General features: G+C 38.4%; 1 protein-coding gene across 1 annotated transcript in view; it reads left to right on the forward strand.

The window, feature by feature from the left end:
• The first annotated feature begins 5,654 nt into the window (after positions 1 to 5,654).
• Positions 5,655 to 12,929, forward strand: part of b3gat2 (beta-1,3-glucuronyltransferase 2) — a 57,822-nt gene continuing 50,547 nt past the window's right edge. Inside the window, exon 1 of the mRNA XM_015369954.1 lies at positions 5,655 to 6,645. Coding sequence (XP_015225440.1) covers positions 6,112 to 6,645 — 534 coding nt within the window. The 5' untranslated portion in view covers positions 5,655 to 6,111. The remainder of the gene's footprint in view (positions 6,646 to 12,929) is intronic.

A 12,929-nucleotide genomic window follows, 5' to 3' on the forward strand; every position in this document is an offset into this window, starting at 1 on the left:
AAACCTGAGATAATGTTCTAGGACTTCAAGCTTCCCCATCTTTACCCCAGATGCAAAATATATTCACTGAGATTTCTGTGTGCATTTCCAAACAACAACCTGATTTTTATTTTGTTTTTGGAGCAGTGACTTCTTCCTCACTCAGTGGCCTTTCAGCCAATGTTGTTACACACATTGATTGAGCATTGGAATGGTTGGGCTTTGTCTTACCTCTGAGGTTACACATTTGTTTCTGGGGCACAGGACCTGTCTGTTTCCTGGACAGTATGTTCACTGGATAATTGTTTGGTAGTACAGAATAGTACAGAATTACAATAATCTACTCTTGCGGTAAAAATGTATGTACTAGTTTCTCAGCATCACCCCTGGACAAAGCACTTACCTTCAGCTGTAACTTGAGGCTACTAGTTCCTACTTTGTAGAAATAGATAAGACAATGTTAGATTTTCATTTTCACCCCCCGAAGCCATTGTCTCCATTCAAAGTGCTGTGCCCCTTCAATGATGGCTGCTTATACTGCTTATACTAGAAGAAACCAAAATGATCATTTTAAACCAGAATCCCACCTGATGCATCATCTTAATTTCTAAATTGCTGTGTGTGAACAGATGGAAGAATGTGCCATCAAGTTTGATAAAGCATGACAATGTAATATTGGACTAGAGCCCATTAAGCCCCCTGCTATCGTCACACCAGCCAACTAAAAGTGATTTATCACTGAATGAACCCATTATTTGGTTTTCCCCCAAATCACTGAGCATGAGATTGATTATGCTTCCAGAAGTTATTTTTCTTGAGGGCAATGTAAAACCCTATAAGTGTCATTAAGCCAAAAATACTGCAAACAGTAATGTTGCTTTTTACTGCCTCTCTTCATTTAACTATCCCCTTACAATGGAAAAAAAATTAAAACTCTGATTGCTATCAGGTTCTTCCAATCGATGGTGCTTTCATCCTGTGGAATTATGAGCTTGTTTTCCTGCAATTAGTTTGGTGTGAACCAACTCTATTAGCATAGCTCAGTGATTTCTTCTCCCTTTTCCTCCCAACAGATCCCTTGATCCGTGTTGTGTGCATAATTACCCATCAATGATTAGCTTCTCGGCTGAAGTGCACAACACCAGTAAGAGAGAAAGCTTTGCAACTTAATCAGTGTCAAACATCAGTAAATGAATGGATCCTCTCTTTTCATCTTATTGTTTTTAGAAAACACTATCTCAGTGGTAAACCAGGGATATTTCTCAACTTCTTAATCGCTTGTTTTAATGGACAGGGAGCAAGTTTAACTAACTGTTAACAATGAAGACACCGATTTTTACTTTAGTTATGAAAGAATTTGCCACACTAGTTCCAAATCCTCCAGCAGCACCCGCACAAAATCCAAGCAAGAATTTTAGGGTCAAAATCTTTTCCCCTCTTCCAAAAACTGTACAAAATTCTCATAGGTGACACTCTTTGGAAATTTTAGGAACATATCCATCTGGAAGTTGAACCCGAGGAGATCCACAACCTCCTGCAGTGACTAAATAACCCTTATAAGGAGAGGAATCTTAAGGTTTTCCTCCTGGACCTGATATTAGTGTAACCCAATGTGATGGGTAGATAGGCGTGATTTTGTTGTGGCTCTTATCTTGGTGTGGGAACATTAAAACAATACATGAGCATTAAAACAAAAAATCCAGTCCTGTAATCTGTTTTTCACTTATTGTCGGCTTTCAAGGCAACCACACTAATCTAAACTGCACTAAACTGACTGAAATATAATTCTTAGAAGTAGGCTAATGGTAGTTTCGCAAGAGCTTGAAGTAAAACTACTTTATCACAATAACTAACTAATTTTAAGGATGTACAACAGTTATTGGGAGTATAACTATGAAATAAGCAATGGTCATAATTTCAATGATTATATTTGACCAATTACCCCATTTCTTTAGATACAAACCATAGACATAAGGATGAAAGATTGACTCCCAACCTCCGAAAGGAAGAGGTAACTTATCTCCTGAAACAACTTCAATGCAGCACAAGGTGCAACTGTAGCCAGAGAACATGACGGCTGTAGTGTGGAACTTCCTTAGAGTTTCAGAGGAGGACAATATGAGGGCCTTGTGCAACAAATGTTTAAAGAAAGTTTCATAAGGAGGGAAACTCAGCACAACCTTTAACACGTCCAAATTAATCACTCTTCTTGAAAACAACTATTGTCTCATTGGAGTTATTGACACTGTATTAGTTGCACTGTTCAAGGTGTTAGCAACAAGCCAGCCTTCAAGAAGATCTCATCACTTGACTCACCTGGCAAGGCTTTTAAAAAACAGAAAGAAATTACCTGAGAGGACAAAAGGGCTAAAGCGACTGAAGACTTAATGGAAATTATGGTGCTTGACAAGCAGCCCTTCAACCTTCTCGGCTCATTAGCTGCATGGAGCTGCGGTTTATCATACTGAGTTATTGCTACTTTTCTGATGTGTGTTTTCCAGCTAAGTAGGATGCTGTCACAAAATGCTTTCATACTTTGATTGACAGCAAGAACATTGCAGTCAATCAAAGTATGAAAGAAATGTGAATATCGTTTCAAAATATATATTGACAATAGATATTTTACAATAAGATATTTCATAATAGATATTTTAAAACAGATATTTGGGCTTGAGATGTCAGCTCTCACATGTAAGCATGATCAGTATGCACAGCCATCGGGTACAGACTTTATACTATTCAGGTCTTTGCTGCAGTCTCAGGGGTTGCCCGGATCATACACAGGTACACTGATTTATCACACTCTCAAAGCTATGAAAAGAGGTGGAATAAGAGAAGGACTTTGTGCATGTTGTCCTTAAAGAATGCGTATAACCTAGCAAAGGCAATGGAGGAGTGCTGTGTTACAAGCATGGGTTAAATAGCCGCTTATTACATTTTAAAGATAGTTGGACATTTTAGGCAATCTCAAGAAGCGTCCACTGCCCTGGTAGAGGGCGGCTTCAAATGCTACAAATATTATTTTAAGAAATAACTAGATGGCAAAACAGCATATTTTTCAATCTAAGAGTGTGGTAGCACATAAACAAGGCATTGCAGCCTATGCAGTAGAATACAATTAGCCTGCACAGTCAATGTTCAGTAGTGGACTCAATGGTGCAATGCTGGAAAACATGCTGACTCTCCTTGATCCATGTGAACAGCTGATGAGAAACATCAGCAAGGCCACAGCCACAACTGTAGCTAGGCTTTGATGTGTCTGCTTAAGCAAAGTGTTCCAACAGACCAGGAAATGAAAACATCAAAGAACACTGGATTTGATTTGCAGTGTTTTGCAAATCAAATCCGGTGATTTGAGCATTGTTATCATAATCTTAAACTTTTGCTTAGACTTGGACAAACTTTATTTTGAATACACAGTGTATACCACATTAAATTTTGTTTTGTAAAGCTATCATGACATTTTCATTTCTTAAAGTTCAGCAGTGATCAAATGTAAACATTGTCTTAGTCTTTCTTATCTCCAGGTAGGTTATTGGTTAATCCTGATCTTTAGAAGGAGGAATTTATGCATCATCAATATCTAAAAATATTTTACAGTGTGGGAGCACGCAATGATACAGTGTGGTCAGATGTTTAACTCTTTAGCACAAGTTTTTACATCATTTCCCAAGGTGTGAAAGAAAATCTTGCATGTCAACCTCTGAAAGAGTATTGGTTAGGATGATCGGGCAATAGCAGCTATTACTGTTGAAGTGCCAATTTAAATTGCAACAGCAGTTTGTAGCTAGACATGTGGGCTCCAGGGCATTAGGAAAACAGGGAAATTGTCAGATGGGACAAGGATTGATCAAGGACTATATTAAGAGAAGTCATAATGAAGCTTTTGGACCTAAGGCCCCTATTCCAACATGCAGATCATTCCTAATGCTACTACCAGCATGCTGTGGTGCACTTCTACTGCCAATTGCAATTGTTTACTACAAAAACTTAATTGAATAGTTAAAAACAAGGACAACTTCTAACATCTTAAATTTTTCTCTAGCCAACAGTTATATTGTCAAGTAGGACAGGGTGCTAGCCCTGTCCAGGAATTACACATACTCTCACCCAAAGACTGATTGAGAAACCAAACATTCTCTTTGAGCCCCAGTTGGCCTCAGCCGATGGCTGCTCACATTGAGTCTGGTTCTGCTGGAGGTTTCTTGCTCTTAAAAGGGATTTTTTTCCTCTCCACTGTCACTACAAGCATGCTTAGTGTGAGGGATTGCCTTCCAGTCAATGAGTCAATGCAATCAATTGGTTTTCCTTAGATAGAAATCTTTGAATCAATTTGACTGTATGATCTGGTTAAATTGTAAAGTGTCTTGAGATTACATGTGTTTTGAATAATGTGGTGCTATATAAATAAACTGAATTGAAGTTGAATTGACTCTAATCTGTGGAAAGATGTATGGACCAATTAAAATAAACTTTTGTTTGAGGCTTTGCCTTTACATCCTTTGTCATGAGTGAACATTGAGTTTTGTGCAGAGGCTACACTTTGAAAGTAAAAGATAAACTTAATATTACCTTTGTTTATATTTCTGACTGTCTTATGCTTGTTTTTGTTTAATCTTTTTTTGTTTGTTTTATAGTGATGTATAGTGAAATACCCAAAAGCAGGAAGAAGGCAGGCAGGTGAGAACATTATCAAGAAAATAAAACTCTTAAAACCTACAACAAAAAGAAACTAAAACTAAAGTCATTCCAAAAAGTTAATAAATAAAACATAAGAATGCATTAAGGAATAAACCAGGTAAATAGCAGCATTATCAGACGCTGACAGTGGAAACCAAAAACTAAGCCTATTTATACTTGGTGCTTTAATTGTGGAATTCTAGACAGGTGAGTTAATGCATAGATTAAATACAGCCGGGGAGAGCAGAAAGCTAAGAAATAGAGAAGAAGTAACTGAACTAAGCCTTAACAAAATCTTTAAACCAAAGGACAAAAAAAACTAACACTTGGAGAACAAAATAAAAGAAGAACCAAGACAAAAAAAAAAAGTGCAAGAAAGTCAAAGAAATGTTTATGTTCATCCTTCAAACGACAAGGAAAAGCATTCCTGGTATTTACTGAATGTGAAAAAACACATAACAGACCAAAAGGTCATGACTCAAAGTTGTAAAAATTATAATACACTGCAAAAACGATCTAAAATTGACTAAAAATGTCTTAATTTAAATGTATTTGCCTTCAATTTGAGCAGTTAAATAAGATGATCTGCCAATGGAATGAGGATTTTTACTCTTAAAATAAGTATCAACTTAGATGATTAGATATTATGCACTTGAAATAAGAGACTGCAGTTGTTTTTTTCTTAATTTGAAAGTAAATTACCTTATTCCATTGACAAAGTGTATCACTTAATTGCTTAATTCAAGAAAAAAAATGCTCTTACTTTAAGAAAAATAAACTTACTTTTATTTCAGTTTTTTTGCAGTGTATACCCTTCTGCTTTTGATAAATAAATTATACTTTTTAAGTGCAGCCTGAGCAGAGAGCATCCCTCTCCATCACCTGCGCGAACTATCCGCGGACACTGAGGCTCTTTTCTCTCTCTCTCTTTCTCTCTCATCACTTCCTCGCCTGCCTCCCTCCAGTATCCCGGCTCCCTCTCCCCTCCTCTGCACCTGCTCCTCCCCTCCTGCCTTGCTTATTATCCTCAGACTCCGAGCTGCGCTCCGTCCTCGCCAAGTGATGCTACTCGGCGGCGCACATCCCTGCTTCGTCGATGCAGAGAGGACCGCCAAGGTTTGTTTTCTTCGGAGGAAAAACGCGCACTGAGCGGCCGAACATGGGAATCTATTAGGGGGGTTATGAGAGAGTGAGCCGGAGGAAGGAAGAAAGGAAGGACGACAAGGAGGCGCAGAGGTCCCATCAGAGAGCGGTGAAAGACTTGGAGGAACAGGGGGAGGAGGGAGGACTCCCTGGACGCAGGATGGTTTATCAGCCTCAAACAGTTTGATCAGGATTTTTGCGTTTGTGCGTTTGGGGTTAAATACTCGAAAGGGCAGATCGGAGTTACCTGGATCCATATCTGTTTGTGATGGAGTGAGAAAAAGAGCTCATTGTAAGTTCGGATCCGCCATGAAATCAGTGTTTTTCAGTCGTTTCTTTATTCTCTTGCCCTGGGTCCTTATTGTCATCATAATGATCGACATCGACAGTAAGAGGGCGATCCGGGCTCCGGTGCCTGGGCGCACGGGCAAGGCGCAGCGGATCCCCCGTGGTGGCTCAATTGGAGCCAGTGGAGCCCAGAACCAGTCATCTCTCCCCATCATCTACGCAATCACCCCCACCTACAGCCGGCCGGTGCAGAAAGCGGAGCTGACCCGGCTGGCCCACGCGTTCCGCCAAGTGCCCCGGCTTCACTGGATCGTTGTGGAGGACTCGACCTCGCGCACCGACCTGGTGACGCGCTTTCTGGCCCGTTGCGGAGTGACATACACACACCTGCACGTGTTCACTCCCCGCAGGTTCAAGCGCACCGGGATGCCACGCGCCACCGAGCAGAGGAACGCGGCTCTCGCGTGGCTCCGGCAGCACAGGAGCAGGAGGGACTCCGGGGTGGTTTTCTTCGCGGATGACGACAACACGTACAGCCTGGAGCTGTTCGAGGAGGTAACTTATCACCTTCATCCTTCAAAACCATAGAGGGAGTATGGCTGAGGAATGATGCTCTGATTTTAATAAAACATATCTATATATATTCACAGGTCCATCCCAGTAAGTTAGAATATGACATTTAATTAAATTGAAAAAGTGAGACTCATTTTATTGAGACATCCAGCGTTTTTATTTCCATTAAATTGTCACAAATACAGTGAAACGAAATGATTTCTCTGCAATTGACCCATCCCTTTTGGGGAGCAGTGGGCTGCCATTCGCAGCGCCTGAGGAGCAGTTTAGGGTCAAGGGTCTTTGCTCAGGGAGCCAGAGTGTCAGTCTGTGGGAGTGGGTTTAGAACTCACAACCTCAGGATTCATAGCTCTATGCCCTAACCACTAGGCAACCATTCCCCCACATCCAGGTCTGTGAGTAAAGTCAATTTTCAGGGAACTATTTCGGTTAAAAGCAGAAAGAAAAGCCTTCAAACCTTTTTTATAAGAGGCCAGCTTTGTGTTTTATCCGTGGAGAGATGAGTGAAAGGGGAAAGTGTGAAGAAAAAGGTGCAAAAATAACAGTAGGGAGGACCTGAGCGAACTGTGAAGCCAGGTTTAGAAGAACAGGACTAAGCTGGTGCATCTATTTTGAAATCAACGACAGAGAGATTGAAGGGAGGTGGAAAAACACTGAGTCAAATTAGGCTGCTTGAGATCCACTTTGAATTTTCCACCTTAATTATGTTTTATATATCATCTGCTAGTGGTGGACTGCTGTGTTGGTCCAAAGTCAGAGCGCCTGTCAACCCTTATGAAGATTTATCTTCCAGCAGGACTTGGCACCTGCCCACAGCTGGACATAATGCATGATTTTATTACCATAGTATGCCTGTGCTTTATTGGGCTGCAAACTGGCCTGACATAAAGCTCACAGAGATTCTATAGTATTGTAAAGAGGAAAATTACAGATGCCAGAGCCAAAAAAAGCATGAACTGGAGGCTGGTTTCAAAGCATCATGGGCTTCCTGCAGAACACCACGCTGATTGCCTCCATGTCTGCATTGATGTACAGCGTATTTATGCAAAAATGCAAAATATTTCACACCTTATATTGTGTCCATGTTAATGTTATAGGCACCACAAGCTGCAGCAGTCAGATAAACTTAATATTGAGTAAAGGCTAAGAACTTTTAGCTCTAAAGCTTTCATTTATCCTGCAGCATTATGCTTGTTGGCAATGTGTATAATTCACTGCATCGGACTGTCTGGGTATATTTCCATACATTGAGCTGCTGGGTATTTTCCTTATGATTCTGATGGAATTTCACTGGAAGCCTGCAGAGACGTTTTACTGACACACCCCATGTAAAGCTGGACTTCTTAATAATGCAGAATGTTCAGGGTGAAAAAAGGCAGATGGATTCTCCTCAAGCGTGAGAAGTTACTTTTAGAAAAAGATGTGGGAGTGCTGAGGACCAATGGAATGCTGAGGTGCTAATCTTTGTCTCAGGTGTTTTATCTATGATCTACAATAGTAACTAACTGGTAATTATTTTTAAATCATTCAGTCAGAAAAACATTTTTATTCCTGCTGACACTTTTGAAAATAAAAAAATCGGACTACTTTATATTCATTATTTCCTAACCTTGAATACAAATATTATAATTTCACCACTAATTCCTATAGATTTTTACATTTAAAACCTTACTTACTATTTTTCCAGAGCTACTGTAAGTTTTCTGAAGTCTTTTTTTTGCAGCTTGTGCCCTTTTCTAGTCACTTGACAACAAGACATTTACGAAGTTGGGTTTTATTATCTGCACCACCCACAAATCATGAGATATATGTTTGCTCTCAATTATACAGTTGGATGAAGGCTAATTATTAATAAATAAATACATTTAAAAAATAAACTAATCTACCACTCTGTTGCATCTGGCCCAACTTCGATGAATTTCATTTCAAAGCCTTAATCTCTGCAATTTTAGCCATCTTTTAAGACATCAAAATATTGAAAGCTTCAAATAAAATAAAAATATTTTAAATGCTACATGTTCAAGGGAAAGTTCTATATCAAACGGAGATTTTGGAAATTTCAATATTTGATTTTAGACTTTTATTTTGATATTAAAAATCTAATAAGAGTTCCCAGGGTGCATTTGTTGGAACCAAGTTATTGAAGGAAATGCTTCAAATTGAAACAAGTATCCCTCTCATACCATCTCAATTGCTTCTTCCTTGATTTTCCTGTTTTTAGTTACTCTCATTTGATCTTAAGAGGCTTTGTGAGATTGTCTGACATCTTTTTTATTATGCATGCCATGCCTCTGTACACCACAGGCTGTAGGACTAAACACATTTTAGCTCAAATCTTTATGATCATATGTGGGGCATCTTGTAAGCCGCCTCTGCAAATGAATCCCAACAGTGAATATTATTTCCTTATCTTGCAAATGGCTTAAATATCTGAACAACTTAACATACACTGAAACACACTGACCATTTGCAGACTGCAAGTGAAAACTCATTATGTGTCCATATATTGATCCTGCTTACTGGCAAACTGACATCAGCATGTAAACAGCTCTGCATCTCACAACAGTGTTCATGGGATGCATGTTTATATGCCGTTGTGTGCACTGCCGGGGAGGATTGTGTTGTTATGCCGTCAGTCGACAAAGCTCCTTGCTTGTAGGTGATGAGGTGGGGTCTAAAAGCTGCATCAGATGCAACAAAACAATCTTCACGCTCTTGTGGTTGTATAATCTAGAAGAATGAGGTTGATTGCTGATTGCTCCTTGCTCTGATTGCTGCTTTTCAGCGAAGGCTGTCTCTGAATGTGAAACAGCTTTCCTCATTCGGATCCACACTCACTGAGATTTCTTTCTTTTTTTTTTTTTTTTTAGATAAATAGGCTTTTAAAGTTAATTTGTTACATTTACTGCTGTTTTTATATCCTTTCATTGCCTGTTGCTGTGGTGAAAAAGCAAAGATGTATTCAGATACAGTTGATTTGATTTTCGGCTCCCTGAGTTTAAGATTTAAAGGATTAGATCACCCTTTGAGAAACCCACATTTTCAATACCTTTTAACTTTGCAACCACCTTCAACTATACTCTCAAAACAAATAATTAACAAATATTAATGCACTGACAAAACAGTGGCGTTAATGGTTGCAGATTTTTTATTTGTGGTTAGGGTTGTGGTGCTGTTTGGTTAGGGAAATCGGTTTATGTGTATTTTATGGATGACAAACACATTATTAGTTGAAGCTTCCCAAGTGTTTTAATAGGATTATGCTAATTTGGCACATCGAGAAGGAAAAATCACATCCACATGATCTTGCAGTACTTTTGATCAGGAGCTATACATGAATCAATTCATTTAAACCATACGTCAAAATCATAACCAGTGTAGGATAACCTGGTTTGGTCAAATTAAGTGTTGATTTACCCAATTACTAAAGATGTAAGCGAATCATATAATCTTTTGTAAAGATGAGAGTCACTTTCATCAGGTTGTTAAGTTTCAAGCAGTTCCACCTTTTGAACATGCATCTCGCAAGAGTGGAAAGGTAAGACTCCCCTTTACCTGGAAGAAAACTCTATCAGATCTTAATATGAGCTGTCATCTGCAGCAGAACGCTTAGTGTTTAGAAGAAAGACAGCTAGCAAATATAAGAAAACAGACACTGAGTCTAGGGTACTTTCTATTTGGGAAGGAAAACAATAGGAGTGTGGAATTAATAAAATTAGCACAGTCATTGGTTTTCCTCAAGAAAGAGACATAAGCAAACACAGAAGCTCTGTAAATAGGGCTTCTTTCTGTGGAAAAGGAACAAAGTGCACCAAATGAATTGAAATGAAATTGTTAAACAAGGAAAAACTGAGCGAAGGGTTTTTTCTATGGGATAGACAAAGTATAGAAAGGGGTAATGGAAATGATTCCTCTGCCAATAGCTTCACCCAGTGGTTTAAATATGATAATCGCAAGTTTTCTCTCATGTGTTTTTGTGGACAGTGTTTGTAAAATTACAAAGGCATTGGTTTATTCAAACTAAATTATAAATAACTCTAAATATTTTTATCTCATACAGTTAACTAAAAGGGACTTAAGTTATAAATAAGAGCAACACACACACATACTGATGTTAACTGAAAAACAAGAGCAAGGCTAATATTCTGCTACTCTGGTAATAAATGTTTTATTTAGTGCAAAGACGCACATTAAACCTGAAATAATATGTCGAAGGATTCCCATTGAAAGGACTAATAGACCTGCACTGTTTGTATTCATGAACCCAGTTTGTTTTTGTGTTATAGAGGAATATTATGAGAAAACAATATGCCACGTGGGTTAATGATTTCCCATCAATTTAATTTGCAAGGCATTTGACAATCTGTAAATTGAACTATGCTTTCACATTCTGGAATGATTGTTTTATTATAATTTCAGCCCCATCTATCCTGCCTTCACTGCAAAGTTCATGAACGATCGATAAATCCAGTCAATTACCGTTAGCTTTACCTGGACGCATGTTGCTTCCCTGAATGCAGCCCTTGGGTAGAAATTCTCATCATCTTCCACATACAGAGTGCTGCAACATAGTCAACTGTGACACAGAGTGCTGTTATATTCGGTGGCTGCGGATTAGTTTAAAGAGCATCTGTTTGATTTGTTGATAGCACAGTGTCTCCCCCGTGCCCCCCTTCCTATTTCATTACCCTGCTCCTGTGTGCAGGTAATGACCTGTCATAGAATGATAATAGGCTGTCACATGGTGGTAATAACTGCAGAGACTGTTTGGCAGCCTGTAGACTGATAAGAGTAACTTCGCTTGCAAGTGGGAGGCAACCTTCCATTAAAAGCTCTTATCATGTTCAGAAGGCAAGAACTTGGGAAATATTTAAACATCCAAACTACTAAGCATAACTATTTGTGAGTCATTGAGTCTTTAATGGTGTTGACAGCTGTTGCAGATCTTGTAAACCCATGACTATTGTGAATATTTGCCCCCTTTTCAATGGGAACATAAGTGAATCAACCAAAAGTGGATAAATGACTACTGTGCATTACATTGGAGCTGTAGTTTTGATCCACCTACATAGCTGTCAGTTTTTGTGATGCAAAAGGAGAAATGTTTAATGTACCTCTCATCGATGTTGAGGGGTTAGTGTGGATTTGTGTGGTGAAGGATCTGCACAGAAACCCTCTTCCCCCATGTGAACTGTCTTGCTGCTAAACAGATCCTTAATAGGAGATAGATTTGTTCTTCTCATTCTACACTTTAGCAGGTCTTAGAACAAACAGTGTTTGATTTAGTGAATAAGGAATACAAGAGGTGGCATATTGCTTTTAAAAGCATTTTCCCCTTTAAATGTTTATTTTATTCTACCGTTGTAGTCACATTTGAATTCTCCAAATAATTAAAAAAGAAAATCTGTAAACAGATAAAAATAACCTGACTTGTTACAACATTCAATTTGCTAATAATGATTATATATTTTAGTAATAATTAACACAAATTTTCAAAGCAACCTTTTTAATCTTCCTGTTAAATCTTCAATTAAGTATACTATGCCATTTCTTTGCTTCAGTTCCTCTTGCAACTCTTTGTCCTAATTGCTTCCTAATCTGTAAACTGAAGATTTGCATTAATATAACATGTCTGAGAACATGAATTGGAAAAACTATTGACATCTATGTGTCTGAAAGGTGCTACAAAATGTTTCTACAGACCTGGAAGTCTTGTGAATGACGCTTAAGAGCATTATCCACAAAAGAAGAAGAAAACATAGAAAGGTGTTTACTCTTCCCAAGAGAGGCCAAGAAATTATACAAAAATGATTTCTATGGTGCAATGACCACCTGCTCTGGTGGCCATCTGCCCCAAAAATTACCAACAATGTCCAAAGCACCAGAGCATCAGATGCCACAACTGCTTCGAAACAAATTGATAATTCCCAAAACATTGTGGTCTAATTATTTTTGAACTGACAAGACTAAGGCTGTTTTTTTTCTGCTGTAAAACACATTTTTTGACATCAAATGCAAGCAAATTTGTATTATTCTGCAGGACAATAATCCTAAGCAGCAAAAAATTCCAGATGATTCAATAAGAAAAAATTATTTTGGGCAAATCTGGGCCTAAATCTCATTGAGATTCTTCACTACATTCTCCCAGTGCTCCTAGAAAACATGCCAATTTTGTTGAATTTAAAGCTACAGTGTGTAATAATTACAGGGATATACAGTCAGAAATGTAATATATTATACATAACTATGTTATTTTATCATCATCT

Source organism: Cyprinodon variegatus, unplaced genomic scaffold, assembly GCF_000732505.1.
Source record: "Cyprinodon variegatus isolate N-32 unplaced genomic scaffold, C_variegatus-1.0 Scaffold40, whole genome shotgun sequence".
Lineage (NCBI taxonomy): Eukaryota > Metazoa > Chordata > Actinopteri > Cyprinodontiformes > Cyprinodontidae > Cyprinodon > Cyprinodon variegatus.